The 23,379-nt window shown below is 40.7% G+C and overlaps 1 protein-coding gene across 4 annotated transcripts in view; it reads left to right on the top strand.

Moving 5' to 3' along the window:
* The first annotated feature begins 865 nt into the window (after positions 1 to 865).
* The window catches only part of DCP1A (decapping mRNA 1A), a 36,661-nt gene continuing 14,147 nt past the window's right edge, over positions 866 to 23,379 (top strand). For 2 of the 4 annotated variants that reach the window (XM_083489353.1, XM_083489352.1), the window contains exons 1-6: positions 866 to 1,097; positions 5,007 to 5,047; positions 10,523 to 10,650; positions 15,499 to 15,565; positions 19,153 to 19,276; positions 23,149 to 23,259. In XM_083489353.1, the coding sequence (XP_083345479.1) occupies positions 963 to 1,097; positions 5,007 to 5,047; positions 10,523 to 10,650; positions 15,499 to 15,565; positions 19,153 to 19,276; positions 23,149 to 23,259 (606 nt within the window). In that variant the 5' untranslated portion in view covers positions 866 to 962. The remainder of the gene's footprint in view (positions 1,098 to 5,006; positions 5,048 to 10,522; positions 10,651 to 15,498; positions 15,566 to 19,152; positions 19,277 to 23,148; positions 23,260 to 23,379) is intronic. The other 2 variants (XR_014522470.1, XR_014522471.1) reach the window with 1 other exon arrangement.

Below are 23,379 nucleotides of genomic sequence, written 5' to 3'. Positions count from 1 at the left end.
TTGCATACTTGTAAAATTACATTTGCATAATGTAAAATTACATTTGCTGTACATTGAGCATGGCTATCAGTTTTGGAAGTAAAACAAAAACTAGTAATTATGCTCCTGTTTGAACCTAAGGCTATACATGGCTATACTTGGTAGATTATTCATTGTTATCCTATGTGTTTTTATAAATGAAGTGTTCTTCACGTTCTTCATTTGGCAGAGTGGAATGCAGAACAAAGCAAAACAAAAATATCCTAACTTCCAATGATCCCAGAATGCTAAGAGATTTGGAAAGCAGTGCTGCTTTTCACAAAGCTATTTACATGAAGTCAGTGCTTTCTTTATATATAAAAAAATAGGTGCCGGTGCCCAAATCTGGATAAACCGTAAAACCCCTCCCCCTCTTCCTACACACCTCCCCACTTCTATACTGAATTCGTGATTAAAATAGTTGATAATAAAACGGTGTCATTACATTCAGGGCTTTCTTAAACGTACAGTAGTTACATTTTCGCCAAACAAACAAAAACCGTGGAACTATTTGAGAACCAACAATAACTTATGAAATCTTCAGCTTGAAGAGGCTCCAGCAGGAGAAAGCGACGGATTCACTTTACTTCTGATGTGTTTCTGAGCTCCTGGCATTTCTGCCAGGAGCTGGTTTGGTTATATAGCTGGGTTTTATTTCTGGGTGAGTGGGGGGCGGGCGACGCATTTCGATTCTAAAACTGGCCAAGCCTGGGCGTGTGGAGAAACGAGGACAAGACAGAGCGACCAGAGACTAAGTATCCTCAGGAACCCCTGTAGGACCCCCGTGACCCGACGCGCTGCAGCGACGGAACCGAAGGCGCAGGGTAGCGGTTTCCGGCCGACGGGTGAGGAAGCGCTGCGCACAGGGCTCCTCCGCGCGGCTGGCTGGCTGTTTCCTTCCTTCCTTTCCCCCCCTTCGCCGCGGCTGAGATCCCGGGTCCAAGATGGAGTCTCTGAGCAAAGCGGGGCAGGACATGAGCCTGGCGGCCTTAAAGCAGAACGACCCCTACATCACCAGCATCGCCGACGTGACCGGCCAGGTGGCCCTGTACCGCTTCAGCCCCAAGGCCAACGAGTGGGTGAGTGGGGCGCTGAGCGGGGGGCCGGGGGGGGGCAGGCGGCCGGGGGCGCCCCCCTTTCAGCCCCGGCTGTTAACCCTTTTCTCTCTGCCTCTCCACCCCACCCGCCCTCGTCCAAAGTCTTCTCGCGGGGTCCAAAGGCTCACAGAGAAGGAAGGTCCCGATGGAAGAGGCGCACAAAAGCGCCTTCGCTTGGCGCCTGCCCCCCGCAAGGAAAGAGGGTGGGTTGGGTTGGGGGCGGGCGCGCACGTGCGGCTTTCCCTCCCCACCCCTCCTATATATCCGCAACTGTCCACAGAGGAATGTTTTCGGTGGGGGAGAAGAGAGGAGGCTGCCCGGTCCGGTTGGCGCAGCTCTTGGGGAACACGCCCACCTCCCTTGGTTTTCCGTGGTTCACCTCCTCGTCGTGCTCTTCTCCTCCTCCTCCTCCTTCTGCCACTAACTCGCTGGGCTCAAAATTCAGGACGGATTAGTTAGCGCCTAACACACCCTTTCAAATTAGCCGGCCTCAGTTGAGGGTGGTTTAAAAACTGCTGGTAGGAACTAGTACTGGAGTGAACTTTTCTTTCCGTCGGTGCTTTTTCTGAGTCCTAGGAGGCCCTTGTGGCTGGCTGCTGGTCCACAGATTCTGAAGACTGGATATGCCTAAAATGCTGCTTTTAGCCATGCCCACATCCTAGAATGGGTCTTACTGGATCTTGCTGTCCCCTCCTCTCCAAAATATGAAATAGCATCCCTGGCCAGCCTTCAGATTTGCATTAGTTGTTGAAATTATGGATCCAGAGAATGATGGCTTATGTACTGTTGGTCTGTGTATACTGTCAGGGCTCATATCTGTTGGTGTGCATGTATATTTGTGAGAGAGCAAGGTTTTAGCGACAGGTTCTAATTATATAGTGCAGGATTATGAAAGCTGGAACTGAACTTCATCTGAACCAAGTAGGATTCCAGCTTGACTTGTGTACATTTCTCCTCCTTTCCTTGATAGGTCGGAGCCAGCCCAAGTTCAAGGCTTTCTTTTAGATTATCTGATTATCACTATGATTCAGACTAGGATGAGGGAGATGCAGGTTCAGATCCCCACTCAGCCACAAAGCTTGAGGATTGTTTGAAGGTGGATTTCAACCCATCACCATTTTGCAGTCTAATCTGTGTGATAGGGCTGTTGTTAGGGAAAAAAACATGTGGTTGTGGAAAGACCTCTGAGTTACTTGGGGGAAGGTAGGCTAAATAAATAAATAAATAAATAAATAACAGAGCTCCCACCTACACTGTTTCCTACTTAACCACATATTTTAGAGCTGGTGTGTGGAACCTGTGCACCTCCAGATGTTGTTGGACTCCCAACTTCCATCAGTCCCAGCTGGCATGTTCAGTGGTCAGGGCTAATGGGAGTTGTAACCCACCCAACTGCTGGAAAGTCACAAGTTCTCCATCTCTGTTTTAAAGGGGGTATTACTGGACTGGGGAAGACTCTGCAGTTGCACTCAGCTTCTTACTTAGACATGAAAGAGATCACAAGGTGGAAAGTACTCGTCCTTTCTAGGGAATGTTTATACATTTTTAATTGCACACAACTGTACCCAAACAGGATTTTAGGTCATTGTCATCCAGAATTCATGACCTGTTCCATGTGGATTGACAAGGCTTGGACCCTTCTTAGGACCAAATCAGAAGTTGATTTACATCTTTTTTCAGTGAGCAATGTGGCATATGCCATCTCTGTTCTCACTGTATAGGAAGCTGCTTTATACTGAGTCAGGTACAGGTCAGTATAGTTTACACTGACTGGCAGTGGCTCTCCAGGATCTCAGACAGGAGTCTTTGCTAGCCCTGCCTGGAGATGATATTGAACCCCTGGGCCTTCTGTATTCAAAACATGTGTTCTACAACTGAGCTATGGTATAGCTTGCAATAATTTTACTGCTCCCCACCTTCCCTTGCAGGACATTTCTGCATGGTGGTTAGTGGTGCAAACATATAGGTTGCAATAGCAAACAAACACAGCTGTTACCCTCTCCATTATTTCAACAAGTCATGCAAATTTAGGAATAACATGTATATGTGAGAAAAAATTTAGTGTATGAAAAATTCCTTTGTGTTCACTGAACTATCTGCACAGTAAGTTTTGGGATTCATTAGAAGCACTGCATTATATTTACCAAGAGAGCCTCGCTGACAGAGGTAGCAGAAACTTCTTTTCCTAAATGGGTCGGTATCAGCCATTTAAAGGCCACCTCCTCTCATCTGAACTTGTCCACTCCTCCTGCCTTCAGATATTAGGATGGAGAATACGTGGGTAAGAGCCTTTTCTGCTGTTGTGCGCAGTCTTTAAAGCAATCTCTTCCAATATAGCACCACACACTCTTGATCGTTTTTGCTCTTTAGTGAGCCTACGTTACCACTTATGTTACGAAGGAATGGTAACATAGTGGTAACATGTTACCAAGGAATGGGTTACCGCTCTTTCCTTTGGTCTTCTACTGCAGAACTTCCCAAACTTTTCATGTTGGTGACACACTTTTAGACATCATTTCACAACACAGTGATTCAGTTTTACTAGCAAACCAGAGGTTAAACTAACCCCTTTCCAGCCCTGGGAGGAGCTCAGGGAGTGTTCGCACTACACACCTACACATTGCAGTTTGAAAAACTCTGTTCTACTGAGTTGTTCTGATTTGTCTCCAGTGATCTCATATTTTGATTTGATTTTGTTTGTACTTTTTCTTATTGCAAGCATATTTTGAAACTTGCATGCCACTTCATCTCTCCCATGCAAGTTGTCTCTGCAATGAGTAATGCTTGAGAGACTACTGTGGTCAATCATCCATTAACTTTAAAAATCTTAGTTTTGCAAACATATACACCATTTTTATATTCAGTATATATTACAGTCTATAGCTCTTAATAGAGGTCACCAGCCTTTTTGGGTCCATGGGCACATTTGCTCACCAAATAAATTGTGGGCACAACACATAGCACAACCTAGTCTATTGGCTACAGTTATTCTTCCAAGATTAATTTCATCAGAGGCAGGGGACCCTATGGGCTCTAAAGAAAACCTCTGCAGGCATGTATATGTCTGTGGGCATCATCTTGGCAACCCCTGACTCAGAAACAGAATGGTAATGTGGAAAACCTCATGTGCTTAAAAAAATTTGCAGACTGCAATTCTGCAGTGACTTTGACTTTCTGATTTATCTTATTTGCCCATTGTGTGGCGTAGGTGATGCTATTTAATAGCTCACTTTATCTCTCCCTAGTTGCCCACAGAATTCATGGAAAAACAACAAATATTTAACTTCAGATTTTTAATACGAATTTAGCATGACAGATCAAATGTAAAAGTACATGCAATTTAACACCCTATTTATTTATCATTACCTTTTGAACCATGCCAATGAATCCACCATAGATTTTTTAAAAGTTCTAAATATTGTATGGAATGCTGTGCCTTCCTGCTTGGAGTCACCTTACATTATATACAGCAATATTAAATGCCACCATGTATAAACATTGGTATTAATGTATTTTTCTAGACCTCTAGCATAATTTCAGGGTTTGTTTTCATTATGTTGGAGCAGATGTTAGTATGTACAACTCAGCCATCTTCTTGACAGCGAGTCTTAGAATTCAGCCATAAGTTGTATTCTTAACCATGAAAATAACTAGGATCCATTAAGTGCTATAGTTATAATTTTATGTTAAATGTAAAGCTCAGGGAATGAGCTGAAGGCACTTGAGCTGAAAACAAGCAGTTCTAGTCAGCGATTGTTTAGAAACCACAAATTCACCACCTTGGGTTCCATGGTGGAAAAAAGATGGGATATAAATGTAAGAAAATAAATAAAGCAGGGGCTGTAATGCTTAAATTAATTTATTGCTACAATTTCTTATTGTTTGTTATAGGAGAAGACTGACATTGAAGGTACTTTATTTGTATATAAAAGGTAAGTGTATATCAATCTTATTCTAGAGTCAGTTTTGCTTTCAACACTATGAATTGCAAAACTATTTGCTGTTCAAATAGAGCATGCCTATTTTCCCCTACCTGCAGTTCTAAAAAAACAAATTTGGGCTTTCTTTTGATAAACAAGGTCTTCAGGAAAGCTTACATGCTACGGTGTTGTGCTGGTGTTAGCAAGCCTATATATGATATCATTTAAAAATTTGTCATATCTTTTATGTAAACAAATATGCTTCAAATTCTGGTGTTTGTATGGAAGAACCTCCCTGTTCCTTGGTCACATTAAATGGTATTTCTGCACCTGCCCCAATTCTTGGATATCCTTCTTAAGAAGGGGTAACTAGTACTGTACACATTTGAAATGGCTATAGTATGCTTAAATAAAGAAAGAAAATACTTTCCTAGTAACTGTTTTCACACTAAATTTGCCTCTTTCAAATTTCACTGATCCCCCCCCGTGAACCAGATAAATCTTTCCTGGATAATCACAGCCAGTTTAGCCAAATTCTCACAGGACATGGCTTGTGGCATATCCCTTCAGTGTGGAAAGCTTTATAACTCAATAAAGCTTTTCATTGGCTTCATTTCAGCATCTGCCACAAAATTCTTGTTATCTTTTACTCTTTGTGCAACATCCTTTCTTTTTACCCTTGTTTTCCATTATATACATGCCTGTGACTTTTTGTTCTTCAAAATTTATCCCTTCAGCCCTCCCAGAAGTTCCATTCTATACATTCCTTGCTGGTGCCTATGCCCAGAGCACTGTCTCCCTTCAAATCCTTCATCATGATGCGCCTTTCCTGTGAAGCCTTTGGCTTAATTTGTTTAGTCCTTATCCCCAAGTAAAAGGCAACCTTAATATGCACTTGGTTTTTTGAGCCCTCACGTTTCTTGCTTCTGTTTTCCCTCTCTACCATTTGTTTCCCCCACAGTCAAAATTCTTCTTATTTATTAAACTTGTTAGTTTCATATTACAGGCGCTCCTGTAGAATGTACAATAATAATTAGATTGTAAGTTCCACAAGGAAGTACATAATCTGGATATGATGTGTATTGTGCACTGTAAATTACAGGCATGCAGGAGGTAGATTGGGATCTTCTGGTACAGTCATATCATGTTGTGTCAGGTTGCATGTGTTCGTCTTGCATCCTGCGGCAACCCGGAAGTACCAGAACGGGTTACTTCTGGGTTGTGCCGCTTGTGCATGCGCGGAAGTGCTAAATTGGGCGCCTGTGCAGACACGGCGCTTCAGCTTGCATCAGTTCTGTGTTACGGATGGGCCTCCGGAATGGATCCTATCCGTTACACGAGGTTCCACTGTACACCTCTTGACAATTTGAAGTAGATTGGCAAGGATTTCTGACTCCCCAGCTGATTAACAGTGACAGCAACAAAACAGCTCCCTCACTAACTTATACAGTCGAGATGAACAAAAGTGGGAATACTCAGGAGAGGGATTTTGTGTGGAAGCCTTATGAGTTCAGTTCCTGGAATTGTAGAGTTTGAGGGGATCCCTGAGGCTCATCTAGTCCAGTCCAGTTCTGCTACTCATAACAAATTCCTGGGCTCAGAATGTTAACTGTATGCCTTTTGCACCAGGCTCCTAGTTAAAAAAAAATGAAATGGCTCCCTCAAATCTGTGCACTCCTTCTGTAAATAATGGCAAAACAGACAATAACATAAGCTTTTGTCATTGTGGTTGTTGTAAGACAATGATCTAGTGATATGTGGTTAAGATTTGGTCTTCATATTTAATAGGGTGGGGTAGGATTTTAATGCTGCTGCAAGATGAGCATTTCTGGTTTATTAAGATTCTCTTTTATGTATTTTATATTTTGTATTATATATGCTTTTATAACTGTTAGCTGCTTAGAGACATGTTTGTAGTCAGTAACAAATAAATCTAAATAATAATGATTTAATATTTTTAATTACATCAAAAATGTTCAGCTCCTCTTTCCATGGATGTTAGTGGTTGACCCCTAGTGGTTCCCATGCAGAACTGGGCCCAAGGGGAGGTAACCGAGTCCATTTCAGGTTCTGCTTTTGCACTTCTCATATAGGCACCTGGTTGGCCACTGTAAAAACAGGATGCTGGACTAGATGGACCATTTTATGTTCTTAGCTGCCTCTTCAGGTGGCAGCCTCTGCCAGTGGTCATGTATCTTTCCCCCTGACTGATTTTAGTAAGCATTGAATTTGCAATGAAGAGGGGAAGTGTATAACTGTGAGAGTTTCCCATAGTATCTTCAGACCTATGGTAGAGGGGATGTGGAGGATTGGTATTAACAGTAAGTAACTGACAACACTTATGTAATATTCTCCCCTTCCTTCCTTCCTTCCTTCCTTCCTTCCTTTCTTTTTATTTTGACTTACTGAAACTAAACTGGCTTGAAAGAATGGCCATAGAAATGCTGTTTAGCAGAAGAATAGTAGTTGCAGTGTATCATCATTATACGAAATAGTTTAGTGTGACACTAGAGTTTGAGGTTAAAGGGAGTATTTTAAATATATGGTAAATAGAGGGTATAACCTTGAAATAGAGCTGTAGGAGTTTTTTGAGGGAGGAGGCCAACTTTAACTGCTGGAAATATTTAGAGGATGAGTTGGTGCTTGAAGGTGGCACGGAGAATCACTTTACAAGGTAGTGGACACTTGTGGTCAGCAGAGTGTTGCAATCTGTGGGTGATGAGAATAGAAAATGTCTTCATCACCAAAGCAATTTAATCTTTGGGTTTACTTAGGCCTGTAACATAGATATGCTGTGTGCTTCATTCTAATGGTTGACTGTTACAGATGGAGTGTCAGGTTACAACTGAATATGCATGCTTTTTAACTACTCTGTCTGTTGGCTGAGGGTCTTTAACTCTCTGTTTCCGTTCTTGAACTTGCCACTCTCACCCCTCTTATCATGCACACTGGACATCTCTAAGGACCCTAGTTGGTATTGTCCTTACATATAACTTGGAGGGTGCAGAACATGAGAGTCCTTTTCTGACCCGCTCAGTTATCCATAGAAGATGAGATGGGTGCTTTGTGGTCTGTACAGTTTAATGTAGGCTTCCAGGCCTATTTCCTGGTACTTAAGGCAGCAGTCCTAACCCTACTAAGCTGGAAGTAATCCACATTGCATTCAAAAAGACTTACTTCTGAGGAGACATGGTTAGGATTGTGCTGTTCTGATTTCCTTCTGCTTGTGTACATGTATACAGTTAAGGATTAAAAAATACAGTGGTGCCTCGCAAGACGAAATTAATTCGTTCCGCGAGTTTTTTCGTCTAGCGAATTTTTCGTCTTGCGAAGCACAGTGTCGGAAAAGTTTTGGAAAAGCTTCAAAAATCACCAAAAACCTCAAAAAAGGCTACCACACCGCGTTCTCTGAGTTGCTCCTCAAAGTCAAGTTGCAACTGTATTAACGGTGTTAAGAAAAACGACACAAACTTGCAAAAAACGCAAGACGTTTTCGTCTTGCGAAGCAAGCCCATATGGAAATTCGTCTTGCGAAGCAGCTCAAAAACCGCAAAACCCTTTTGTCTAGCGAGTTTTTCGTCTTGCGAGGCATTCGTCTTGCGGGGCGCCACTGTAACTCTTTAATAACAGTCTTCTCAGTAATGCTTTAATGCTAGCAGTGCTTTTAAAACTGTTCTTGTGAACCATTTATTTTATTTTGGGCAGCAAGAAAAATATCAATATGATCAGTTTTCTCCAAAACCTTTTTAGAGATCTAGATAAAATAAGTCAAAACCAAAAATGTCACTCTTCTTGTTTACACTGTTGTAATGCCTTTGGGCTTTCTACACATGCTATTTCCAGACCTTTACTGCTGTAATCATGACTTCACTTGAATTTTAATTATTTTTGACATGCTAACTCAGGCTGTTAGTCCATCTGTTATAATAGATGTAGAAAATTAAGAAGAAAGTATGTATTAAAGTGACCTCTTATGTTTCTCAGACACAGCCCAATGACACTTTAGGCCTGTTAACTTTATGGGATAGCATGCTTACCAGTGTGCTAGAATGCAGTTTGTGTCGTTTTTCTCTTGCATTCCCAATAAATATTTAATTTATTGTTATTTAATTTGGTTTCAAACACAGCTGTTCTTAACACAGATATACTTTTTATTTATATAAGAAAGGGTATGTTTGCAATAACGTTTTTTCCCTAGAAAATAGCTCATAATTGAAAATACATACTTTATAGCTATTTTTGGTATATTTGATACTTTTGATCCTGAAGTGCTTTCTGAAGTGTATTTTGGGGTGGGGTGACTCTATACTTGCACTGTTCTGTTTTTTGGGGGGGCATGAATTAGCATTTATGAAAAGTTTGAGAACTGGATTTAAGTGTGCCTCTACAAGTTATGTTTCCCACTCCCTCTCTCTGAATTGCTATTGATAACCTGAAATGTTAGCATTCTGCTCTAAAAGTTTTGCATACAAGGTTGTAAGCATACCAAAATATCCTTCGGTGTTTTTTCATGTCATGTGAAACTTGCTATATAATTTTAAATAAAGCAGAAGAATGAATTTAATCCTCTTTGGAGTAGCCTTGAAAATCAGTTTTCGTTTCTTTCTTTTTTTTAAAAAAAAGATTGTGCATCTCTTCTTCCCCTCCCCTAGTTTTAGTTACAATATTGCTAATTAGACTAATTAGACTAATCATTGCTATCTTTTTGATAGTCAGATACAGAAATACAACAATTCATCTGGTTAGATCCAAAGGTGCCAATCTGTGAGCTTGGCCTCTTCCACAAGCACATGTGTGTTGTCTGATTTAGGAGGAGTGCTATTCTTCTTGCATGAACTTTTGTCTTAGCTCTTGAATAATATCTCCAATTGGCCATTGAACAATAGTTCACAGAACAGTACCACTCCCAGAATTCCTTATGCTTGTGAAACACCTTGTGTTTCAAGTAGCAAGCTTGCATGGCATTTTGATTTTACTAAAGTCATTTGGGTATTCCCAAAGGAGTGATTGCTGATGGAAAAGCTTCTGTCAACAGAACCAGGAGGGAAGCAATTTGGTGATTCTACCTGCCCACTGGAGCCCCCTTTCTGCAAAGAATTTTTCTTGTAAAGTGGTATAAAAATTATTAAATTAAAAAAAAGTTCTCCAAAGAGCTGAAACCCTCCCCCATTCTGCTTCACCATCATTTGAGTGATAGCGTTGGATACATTTCATCACCATCATTGCTATTGATTATTTTCCTGAAAGCAGGTTGTTATTCATATAATGCATTTATTTAATAGTTTTTTCCTCTGGATATCCATGTTATTACACCAATGGTGGCCAAACTTGGCCCTCCAGCTGTTTTTGGTCTACAACTCTCATCATCCCTAGCTAACGGGACCAGTGGTCAGGGATGATGGGAATTGTAGTCCCAAAACAGCTGGAGGGCCAAGTTTGGCCACCACTGATTTACACAGTTGTTTTGTTATTCTCTTGAAATAACAGGTCTGCGTCACCTTACCATGGCTTCACAATTGTGAATCGACTGAATATGCACAACTTGGTTGAGCCTGTAAACAAAGACTTGGAGTTTCAACTACACGAGCCCTTTCTTCTGTACAGAAATGCTAACTGTGAGTATGAACTTGGAATAATGTTGTTATTTAGGAGACCCCACTTTTTGAACTGCCCTGGACCACTTCTGCTATTAAAGTAATAGACGTGTGATGTGGCAGTAGCTAGTTAGACTCTAAACACCAGTTCAGTTTCTGGGGTGCCACTCTTCCAGCTGTGTTCCATCCATAAACAGTGTTAATTCAGTGTGTTATATAGTCTTCTGTCTTTCTGTTTCGACACCTCTCTGGTCTTTTTGTGTCCTCGAACACCTGTCTCCATAATTCCAATTGATTGACTAGTAGCAAATAATGGTTCTTAACTGATGTGTTGAGGTAGGGTAATGTCAAAGGCTAGCAGGGATGGGCAGATGCTTGGTTAGGGGGGTGAAGTAAAAAGTCTTGGGAAGCAGCATGCAGTGGGTAGGCCATGCTAGATTTGAGTGTGCATTGTGGCCCTTCTCCAAGTCACCACTTCTCAGAGCTAATTAGGGCTGGCACCCCAGCCAGCTGGAGGCAAATTGTTCTGAACATGATGGGCCTTATTCAGCATAGCATGTATTTGTTATTTTCAGCATTTCTGTCCTACCTTTCATTAAAACTATATTCCAGATAGGAAATGGGCACAAGCAAATTATCCCCAAAGATCATAATTTAATTACTTTAGTTTGGCACAGCCCTATTTCCTTTCATTCAAGGCTTTGCTATGAGATCAAACACATGTCACATAACCATTCTCTTGCCACCAGAGGTAATGTTTGCAAGGACCTGAGAAATTCAAAAAGCAGGATATTTTGAATCAGTTTGGCAGGTCTGCTGAATCACTGTCCTCTCTTGACCACAGTATCTTTAGCTGAGGGAGCAAGGCATGCAGATCTCCAGCTATTTGTTTTAGGAAAAATTGTGTTTTTCCTGATAACAGTAACAGCTGGATTATTCTTTAAATCTTTTTAAAAAGCTAGCATCACTTATGCTACTTATTCAGTATTGAATATGTTTGTAACATCAGTAATATGCAGGAAGCAATATAAAGCACTCAGTGACGAAAAGGATATGACTGCAAGTAAAAACATTTCTAGTGCCCTACAGAGTTGCTAACTGTGCCTTTCTCCATAAAGGGCTTAAAATCTAAGCATGAACGACTTAATAAATTCATAGATACAAATGTGATCAAAAATTTCAGAACCTTGGGTTTGTTTGGTTTTTAAATCAACAATTTTGAACTTACCTCTAAAGGTCTTAAAGAAGTATGCCTCCAAATCAGTTTCACTCACAATTCTTCCTTTGTATCTAATGTCACTGTCTTGATGTAGAGAACGAAATTCCATGCTAATATTAAAAGATAGGAGGTGGTATACAACTCTGAATTCTCAAGTGAAGATATTGCCTGCACTTGTCCCTTTTCTTCTTTTTTGAGCTCTGTATGTCCTTTTCCCACTTGAAATGCAGCAGCAGAGATATAATTCCAGAAGGATGTACTTGAAACTCTGTTACCTTGGTGGTAACAACAGATTGCTCCCTAAATATACCTTTGTAGCCAGGCAGTCTTATTTCGTTGCTGTAAAAATATCAAAGTGGGTCCAGAAAGTTGAAGACCAGCCACATGTGGATATCAGCAGTGTTGTCAGAGTGACATGTGTTTGATCAGGGAAGGGGAATGGGTCTTTAGTAACTGCTTTAACTCTGCCTTCTCAAGAAAGATAAGGAGTGGGACTGCTGTTGCTATTTCTGTAGAGAGAAATGGTAAAATTGCATTTAGGGTGTTTATAATGGAGTTTAAGTTGAGGGCAGCCAAACATGTAGAATAGTGTGGCGCAATGAGCTAATATGTTAAACAGCAGTCACTTTCTTGTTCTGTGTTCTGTTGCAAAGCAGTTATCTCTTTTCTGTCTTCGATAGCTAGCTTTGTTCAGGACAAATCCATTAGTACTTGGCTTTGATATCCTCTTAGACATATGTTTTGTTTCACCGTGCTAATAACTCCAGATTAAATCAAAGACTCTTCTTTCTTTCCTTCCTTCCTTCCTTCCTTCCTTCCTTCCTTCCTTCCTTCCTTCCTTCCTTAGCATAACCTTTAACAGAGGTCAGGAAACATTTTCAGCAGGGCCACTGTCCCTCAGACCTTGTGGGAGGCCGGACTATATATGGTTTTTTTTGGGGGGGGGAATGAATGAATTCCTATGCCCCACAAATAACCCAGAGATGCATTTTAAATAAAAGGATACATTCTACTCATGTAAAAACACGCTGGTTCCCGGACCACCCGCAGGCCGGATTTAGAAGGCAATTGGACCGGCCCCGGCCCCTGGGCCTTAGTTTGCCTATCCATGCTTTAAAACCTTGAATTGTTACACCCTGTCTTTTATAAGTTATATTACAGTTGGTAGTTGTTGCTGCTTTGCAATGAATTCAGCTCATATTATTGGTCTTACAAGTTTTCCCTTGAGTTAGAAAATGTTTGTGAGAAGATGTCGCTTGTATTTACAGTGGTACCTCGGTTTATGAACTTAATCTGTTCCGGAAGTCTGTTCTTAACCCGAAACCATTCTTAAACTGAGGCTCACTTTCCCTAATGAGGCCTCCCGCCACCGGTGCCCTTCCACCCTTCGGATTCCGTTTTTAGACCGAGGTAAAGTTCGCAAACCAGGACACTACTTCTGGTTTTGCAGAGTTCGTAAACCGAATCGTTCATAAACAGGACTGTTCTTAAACCAAGGTACCACTGTATTATTATGATTTATTAAATTTATATACTGCCCTCCTCACAGGGCAGTTTCCAATAGTACATACCGTAATAACAAACAAAAACAGTACTGTACCCACCCACCCCACATGCTTTAAAATGCCAGAGATTGTTTAATTAGCCAAAGGCCTGGGATAAGGGGAATGTTTTTGCCTGGCGCCTCATGATATGTAACAACAAGCCACCACAGAAAAGGCCCATTTTCATGTTCCCACCTTCTGGACTTCTCGTGGAGGAGCCACATGAAGAAGGGCTTCATATGAGATGGTGGTCCTGAGCCATTCAAAGATTTATAGGTGAAAACCATCACTTTGAACTGGGCCTGGAAACTGATTGGCAGCCAGTGCAGTTGGTGTAATATGCTCAAACTGTCTTGCACCAGTGAGCAACCTGGCCATTGAACTCTGCAGCAGCTGAACTTTCCAAACTGTCTTGAAAGACAGACTTACCTATATAATTGTGTTGCAGTAATCTAACCTAGAGGTTACCAGAGCCTAGATGACATAAGCTGGGCATATCCAGATAGGGGTGCGGTTGGGCCACCAGCCAAAGCTGATAGAAGGCACTCTGTCCCACTGAGGCCACCTGAACCTAAAGCGACAGCAGTGGGTTCAGAAGTACTTTCTAACTGAGTATTATTTTTTTTTTGATGTTTAGGACACAGCTATGAACCAGTTTCCTTAAAAGATAGTTTTGCATTGCAATAGTCACCTGCTTTCAAAGATTTAATATTTCACAACGCTGAATGGAATCACATCTCCCAATTTTTATTTAAGAATTTGTCCCTTACTGAATCCCAATTTTTGTTAAGTATGGTTTAGTGTTTTGTGTGAATTGAGCCAGAATCTCTTAACACTGAGACCTGGCCACAAGTTTCCTGTTCCATGGAATTATGGGCCTGCTAGCTTGATCCAGTTCCCAATCCCTGTTCTATTATCTGTAGTATATTATATCTTTTTTAGAGTCCACAGTTATTTCAAATCAGATTACTAAACTGGGCATCACTCATCCTGCGTCTTCATTTTGTCTCTACCCCAGTAGCAGAGCTACTCTTTTTCCTGTTCCCATGCGATGGTTTTCTTAACAGTGCCTTTTCCTTTGTTTATTCTGCTTCATATCCTTTGCTTCCTTTACCCATCCTCTCTTGGGACTCTGTTATTTAGCCCGTTACTTACTTTGTCTCTCTTCCTCCGGCTGCCTTGCCTCCTGACCTTGAGTTTCCTTCTTGCTAGATCCTTTTTACTACTTTGCAAGAATATAATGAAGGTTTATAGCCAGGAAGGTGACACAGAAAGGACTCTGTATATGCGTGTCAGATGAAAGGGTAGAAGTACAGAGTGAAGCAAAAGGAAAGACTCGTGCAGTCTCACAAATTTCTGGTTCCTTTAGTTTAGACCTTTTCTTTTTCACTCCCAGGGCAGAAAGTGAAATATACCTTTTTAAATGTATTTAACACTTATACAGAATTCTCTTTTGAGTTAATGTTGTTAACTTCATAGCATTTTAATGGTACAAGCATACACATACCTACTCAGAAGTAAGTCCCACTGAACTAAATGGGACTTACTGGTACATCCAGTTAACTGTATAATGTTAAATCCAAAGTCTAATTTAAGCTGCTACTGACTTCTAAGTGAATGGTTCATAATTATCATACACATATAACTGGGCTGAATGTTATGTTGATTTGCACTGCACTTTGGGTTCTGCACTAGTCTTAAGTGCTCATTTTATCTGACCCGCCTGTAATTTAACCTGTCAGATCAGGAGCTTTTTACATGTAACCTTTTGTTTGGCCTAAGATTAAAGCTTTTGCCTGGGAACAAGATGTTTGTTTTCAGTATGGTTGTACATATTAAATTGTTCACTAGCAAGTGTAATACCATAACCTAACATCTGTTTTATTATTTGTTGCTCCTGTTTCCATGAATATTTGAAATTAGCCAGTAGTACTGCTCATATGTGCATAAATCATTTTAAGTACAGAATTTGTAATCTATGCATCCTGATGTTTTCTATTTGAAGATATTCTGTAATCAAAATGATATAATAATAATAATAATAATAATAATAATAATAATAATAATAATAGATTAACTGTCTTTTTTATAAATACCTTCCTCAAGTGTCAATTTACAGTATCTGGTTCTATGACAAGAATGACTGTCACCGAATAGCAAAACTCATGGCAAAGTAAGTATCTCATTTAAAAAAAACAACTTTGTGTTATTTCTAGTTTGCATTTTATAGCATTTCCTATAAAACCATGTATCTTTGCCAATATTTGTGCCGCCAGTAAAAATTCACGATAACTTAGTTTGTAATGTACTGCTTAATTTTGTGCTTAGAGTAAAGGCCATTTACTTTCCCTGTTTGCATGCAATGCTAAGCCAAACTATGTCTTAGCACCCAGGCAATGTGATATGAGCTCTCTTATAGTGGGTACAAAGTTTATACATGAGCAGAACAGAAGTCAAAATATCTGGAGGATAATGCTATATCAGATAGCCCTGGTACCTCCAGTATCAGACACTACATGCCTCTGAATACTAGCTTATTTGATGGATGGATTAATTTGTTTAATTAACTTTGCCCTCCCCCATTTCTTCCGAAAGAAGCCTAGGATGGCAAACACAAGTGAATAAAACAATTCAATACAGATTCAGACTAGACAAATCCTATTGCTGGGGATCACAGTCAAGAGAGCACTGTTGCCCATGTGCCCTGCTTGTAGGCTTTCTGTAGACACCTGTTTAGCCACTGTGAAAACAGAATACTGAACTTGATAGGCCCTGGGCCAGGTCCAGCAGGACAATTCTTTGGTCAAGAATTTATCATAAACTGGTTCATTTTTATAATTGTAAAGTAACAGAATTATTGAACGGGTGCGATCCGTTGCTCAAAATGAGTGAGGAGTTGCAGTAGATCACTGTATGTAACACTTCTGATTCTGCAACCCAATGCTGGGTTCAAATTCTGGTCAAACCAATGGATAAGAGTGGGGATTAGATTTGTGCTGGAGAGAGAGGGATTTATACCAAGTAGCACACGATCCCATGGCTACCAGTTTTTTAACCGTGGTTACAATGTTAGAAGCATTACATCTGCATTGATCCAGTGATACAGAATCAAAATACTCAGATCTGAATCATGCAAATTAAGATTGTCTATGCCAATTAGTGAAGGTTTGCCCCGCTTCTTGTTGTGTAATTTGGTGGCTTTATCGCAGCGTGTGCCCAGCATGTCCTCTATATTACCTATGGTAATGTCATGTCTTGGAGGACAAACCACACTTTTATTTGGCATCAAATAGCTGCATCAGCAAATACTTTAGAGCTCAGAGAACGGACCACTCTCAACCCTCTCCAGGGAATTTATTGGTATTTATGATCTTCTGTTTCTGTGAGTTTTTCCTTCTAGACTGGGGAAGCATTAATGTAATGATGGAGTAAGCTATTGGGAGTTAACTTGCCCTAGCATCCTTTCATGAAGAGAAGATATGGCGTGATTGACATATTCTGTGATTGCTGTGATATCACCTTTTGGCTTTCCCATCAGCTGCCTGTAATATAGCCTGATGCTTTTGACATGGCATTTCCTGTTCTTAATAATCAAATCTACTCTCACTGCAGGAGACTAGATTAAAAAACAACAACCACTACTCCATCTCATTGAAGGTTACTCTGTGTTAATTCAGGTGGCTTTGATCTAACCTGTTTCAGGAAAGTGGACCATTAAGTTTTTAGCAGGCTCCCAAGTAGGGACCAAGCACTGGCTATTCTGAGCCAGAGCCTAGATCTCCTGCCCCTTTCCCTCCCATTTTAAAAGCTTTGTTGAAGGAAGCTTTTTTTATAGGGTGATTGGATGCCCTCTGAAGCAGAGTGGTGTTGATACCCAGCCACCCATCATCTTAAGCCACATCTGCATTATACATTTTTAAAGCATAATCATACCAATTTAAATAGCCATTAGTTCCCTCAAGAATCCTGAGGACTGTAGTTAAAGGTGCAGAGATTTGTTAGAAGACCTCTATTTTCCATTACTCAGCTACAATTCCCAAAGTTCCCTGGAAAGAGGGAGTGATTGCTACCCTGCTATGGTTCCCAGGATCCTTTAGGGGGAAGCCATGACTATGTGGTATGATACTATATAAAATGTATAGTGCAGTTGTGGGCTCAGCTGCTGAGAGGCATCTATGTTTGTAAATTAGCATCTCCAAATATTATGCATCAGGGATGCCATCTCGTCCTCGGGATTGTGGGTGCCTGCCGCTGCAACATGGGCGTGCTACGTCACACACACTACATGCAGGCGTGTGTGTGTGACATCACATGTCCATGTTGCGGTGGTGGTGGCTCCTCTTATTCCTCCTCTCCGCAGCTAGCGGTGTACTGTTTTCTGTGGGGAGAGGCTCAGACTAGGAGGTGGAGAGACCCTGCCTCCACATCCAAGCCCCATGCCCTGGAAAAGGATGGCTTGCTCACTGGCTGCGAGGACGGAACTGAACGGTTTCTCTCTCAGAGGCAGCACCGCTGCTGCCTGCTGGCTTTTCTCATTGACTTTGTGGTGGCTCAGCCTCCACAAGTCATTACTGTGGGTGCCCACGGCCCCCTGGAGATGGCTCCTATGTAATGCATATTTGGGTCATGGGCTTGTGCCCTGATCCTTTAAATTTCTAGCAATGTTCCTGCTCTGGACCAGTGAGAGAGGTTATGGTAAAATAATAGTCTCCTTTAAAACACACACACACAAACACAATTGATATCCCATCTTTCCATGCATATGTACACTGAAAGTTACATTTAAAACAAAATAAATGTGACAATATAATCAACTGAAATCTAAAAGTTAGCACAGTATATTGCAAAACAAGCAAAACAAACCTTTAAAAGGCTCTGACTAAAAATGCAAGTTGAAATAAAATAGTCTGTAAGTGTGCACTTGAAAATAGGCCATGAAGGGATCAGACATACCTCTCAGTGACTAGACTATATCATTTGTATTTCTTTCCCTCTAATCTTATTCTTTCTTATACAGAATTTTGCACACAAACACACCATCCAGCTGATGAGAATCAGGCTATTCCCATAATGCACTTAGAGCTTCCTGTGATAATTTGTGCCAAAAAATGTCATTATAAACTGGGCTCTATTGGTTGGCAATAAAACATTTTTGGAGTAGTGGCTAATAAAGGATTTTATAGAGGAATCTCCTGGTGTTGTTTTTTGATGGGCTGCTGCTGTATTTCACACTGTATATATTGTACATGTCTACAAAAGTGGGAAATGTTCACATGAAAAGTGAATTGGCGTGTCTTGGTGACTGAGCATATTTACAAGTAGCCCAAATTCAAAATTCCTTCAAATGCGCGAAAGCTTTTTGTTTGTGTAAGTGATCTGCTTTTTTTTTAGAAAGTACATTTACTCCTTCTACTATCTTGAAAATGGCCTAACTTGGTCATAACCAGTGGAATCACAGGTGTTGGTTTACAGTATTACTTGCTCCCATTTACATGGCTTTACTGTTAGGTTATCTAAATGCTGTACATAACCACTGTACAAAACCCTGCCAGTTTTGGGAAGTAGAAACCAGCAATGAATTGAAATTATAAAATTCAGGTTTAGAACGTATAGCTCTGTTGGGGTTAAGATGTGCACAGAATTCATGAAGCATGTATTCAGTTCAAAATATGAAACATATGAAAATATGAATGGTGTGTTTTGCTGTACATTTTTAATAAAATCTAATCATATGCTGTTTCCCCCCCTCCTCTGTCATAGAGTAGTGCAAGAAGAAGCTCAGAGATCCCAGCTGCTGTTCCAGGACAGAAGAAGTGTCAACAGGATTAATGGATGCACTGATATCCTAGAGATGCTTAGCAAAGCTAAGGTTGAATATGAACAGGTAAGGAAAGTATCTGTATTAGAAATCAGAGGTCAGACTTGCATTACATATTTTAGTGGGAGCCAAAATAAACTTGGTATACTTTTTTTTGGATGGTTATCCCTCAATTATTTCCATTCCTTCTCTTTTCTTTTTCTAGCAGTAGGCACTGGCAAAATGGGGCTGTCCTGCCTTGTTTTTCTGAGAATAACTGGATTTCCATTAATGTAATTTTTGTGTGTCACTGTAAATAATTAGGCTTTTGAAATTTAATTTCAATCTCAAATGGCTGCCTTTCTGGAAGCTGAGATAAAAGTCAACGGAGGTGTTGCATACTATTACTGAAGGTTCATGTTCCTTCTGTGCAAACTTGATTATATTACCAACAGTCCAGGAAAAGTGGGCAACAACAAAGTTGCCTGTATTTTAGTATCCCCCCAGCACAACTTCACACTAGAAACTTTCCTTACAGTCTTCAGTACTATAATACAGTCTGTTTTCTTTCTCCTTACCCAAACTTGCTGAAGGAGAAAGAGTGAGCAGTGAATCATCATAGGCAGTGCATGGCAATATTACAATGCCTCAGGGCATGTTGAATCATGAAGCAAATGGCTAAGGGCTTTCATCTATCCTGGAATACCAATTTTAGACACATTGGTGTTTATCCAAGCTAGAATAAGTTGCTGTACCTTTTAAAAACGAAAACAGTAGCCTGTCATGGTTTATAAAATAATGGCGACATAATCTGTCTTGGCTCTGACAGTGTTGACTGAAAACTTATAAGGAGAAACAATGAGAGAGAGAGAGAGAGAGAGAGAGAGAGAGAGAGAGAGAGATTTCCCCCCCAAGCTTCTGTTTTATTTGGGAGAAGGGGGTTATGTGAGTTAAACATGCAAATATGGTTTTGCCTTAGTATTTTACATCTGATCAGTTTAAATTTCTTCGTTTAATGCCTTCCCAACCCTCACCTTCAGTAGTAATCTATCTAGATAATGTATAGTTGTCTAGCTCACCCTGTGTCTTCTTAATTGTATTGCAACCACACATCCATTACTGCCTTGGTTCTATTAACTATGGCAGTCTCCCCACCATCCCTCCAACTCGCCTGTGGTGGGGTGTCCAGTCCTTCAGAAAGGTGTGCACCGTGTACGCCTCATCTACTTCAAGCCCCCACCCATCTTGTTCCCCCCCTCATCAGGGAGACATGTTAAATGAATCAGGTAGGACTAGAGGTAATAAGAGAGAAGAGAATTAGCAAGTACTCCTTGATTTTGATTTTTTTAAGGTGGTGGAGTAGAATGAATTAAGAAAAGGAGCAGCTTCAATTAGTTGGGTCCAGAGTATCTCCTTCCATTTTTTGAAAGAGGCCTGGATCCACCAGAGGTTCCCGGTCATGGATGAGAAGATGACTTATGGCAATTTTCCCACGAAGCCTTATTCACCACCTGCCACACTTTTCTGAAGGGTCCCCTAGTGCTACAGTATACCTTTCAGGGAGCGACGGAAGGAAGGAGAAGTCATTGAAAATACTCCCCCCCTCCCCCTCTTCATGTGTGGAATGTTTTGTGGGATTTCTCAACACAATTCAACAACATTGAGACATTAACATTATTATTTCTGTATCTACATAATGGAATAAAGAAAACCTTCACCTCCTAATTTTCTGCTTTCCATGCTGTTAAAGACAAAGGAGAAGCCCAGAAATAATTTGGCAACCTTAATCATGTGAACTATTCTGGAAAATATGTCTACTTGTCTGTCTTGTAAACGTCATTGTAAGCTAACTTTCTGTCTAAATCTGCATGCCCTCTTTTCTCTTGGGGTCTAATATGAATAGCATGGACAGGTTGAATTGAATCACTTGATTTAATGTATACACCATTCTGTACACTCAGGGCAGGTTGAATTCATTATAATGCTGCCTCTTCCATCTGTGGGAGGCAGGGACTTCGACTCCACATTCTTGCGCATACTTTGCATAACTCCTCCAGCTATTGAAATGTGCCCTAAACCACAGCTATCCAATTTGGTTTTCAGAGGTGATGCTTCTAAATATGCAGCTCTGTAAAGTACCTGTTTAATGAAAGAAATGAGAGAGAAGCTTTAGAAATAAACTCCTGGTATAAATTGAATTAGTGTTTTATGTTGTTTAGTTTTGGGTTCTTTCTGTTGCTGTGTCATGTGACTTACACATTATTGCTCCTTATTTTCTTAATTGCATGCTTTTTCAAGCATGTGTATGTTTTTATGTCATTCCTCTTACTAATTCATTGCCAATTATCTTGAGTCAATAATAATTATAGATGAATTTGCATTTTATAGAAAAATCTGCCTAGTACAGTCCAGATGGATCATAAAATAATCCTGCTGTGCAGCCCACATGTGGTGGGCAGAGAGTCGGCATGAGAATGGGTAGCCAGGAGTGAGAAAAGAGCTTTGTAACCTGAATGATTTAATATAGGATTCTAAATCTGCTTAATCTTTCATGTATTCTCTGCATCCAGTCGGTATGTGAAAATGAATGAGTTTGGTTAGTGGGTAGATTCTTTTTAAAAAATAGCTAACTTTTTCCCTCCCTCTTCAGAAAGATTATAACACTTTTTGTAACCTGGCCTTAAACAAGCAATGATATTTTGGGATTGTATTTATAAACAATGAAATTGGGCTTAAATTCCTTACCAAAATGTTAACCACACTAAAAGTGCAGGAAATTGGGGGGTGGGGGGGGGGGAGAAACAGACACGGCAGAGGGGGTATTGTCAATCTATGTTGTGAATTTTAAATCTGTAAGATAAAGTACATCTTTACATATTTATGCAAAGTTGTAGTGATGTGGCAGGTTTCCATTGCTGGCCATGTTTGCAGCTTGCAGCTTGCTACAGTCGGCTTAACTTCCTTGTGTTGATGGTCAGCTCATGAAGCTTGAAGCTTGTACTTGGGGAAAAACTTTGCGTAAGGTAATATATCGACTGATTTTTTTCTCCAACAGCAGCAAAGACTGTCAACTTCAGCTCTGTTGACTGCATCATAAATGGCACACTCAAGATTTAAACTGGCAGGTCTCTTGAACCATGAAGCTGAATCATCACTTTATTTTAGTGCTGTTAGTACATTTGCCTAATGCCTGGAAACATGCTGGACTCATGACTGTTCTAGCTAATTTTATAATTGTTCTGTGTACACCTTGGTGTGTATTTTCACAAGTGTAAGCACATCTACCCTTTTAGAGGATGTGCACCCGGTTGTATAGCTGTAAGAGATGTTTTAAAACTCTGTTGCCTAGACATTCTGTATCTTCTCCATTCATTTGGGTAACCCAAATGGCCTGAGTCATGCATTCTTGTCTAGCTGACAACGGCTGGGAGAACTGTTTGGGAGCCAGTGTGGTGTAGTGGTTAAGAGCGGTAGTCACGTAATCTGGGAAACCGGGTTCGTGTCTCCGCTCCTCCACATGCAGCTGCTGGGTGACCTTGGGCCAGTCACACTTCTGTGAAGTCTCTCAGCCCCACTCACCTCACAGAGTGTTTGTTGTGGGGGAGGAAGGGAAAGGAGAATGTTAGCCGCTTTGAGACTCCTGAAGGGGAGTGAAAGGCGGGATATCAAATCCAAACTCTTCTTCTTCTTCTTCTTCTTGAAGCTGGGTGATACTGGCCATAATGTTTAATCAGCTTCTGATCAAGTCGTGCCTTTACCATGACACTGGCAGAACTATCATATGATTGTGCGGTGTGATCACCACAATATTGAATAGAAAGTATGTTGTGAAAAGCATAAAAGTGCAGAGAGAAGAAGAGCAGGCGAGGCAGAGATCTTCCTGGGAGGTTTATAGAGGGGTGCGAAAAATGAACACGTCTGAGTGGGAATTAAAAACAATAATGCATTTTATTTTCTAGAATCAGAAGAGTGACCTCATTTGTTGGACACAACCAAGTGCAAATCCCACAAAGATGGAAAATACAGAGATTTCAGAGCATGGATCATCAATGTTACAAATGCAAGACCATGTATGTTCATTTTAAAGCACTGTGACACTACTGCACTGTTTTGTTACCTTTATAATAATTGGATCATGGGGTTGTATCCAGTGCTTTTTTTCTGGGGGGACGCAGGGGGGCGCATACCCC

Source organism: Podarcis liolepis, assembly GCF_965112155.1.
Source record: "Podarcis liolepis genome assembly, chromosome: 2".
NCBI lineage: Eukaryota > Metazoa > Chordata > Lepidosauria > Squamata > Lacertidae > Podarcis > Podarcis liolepis.
This window is presented reverse-complemented; position numbering and strand designations above follow the sequence as displayed.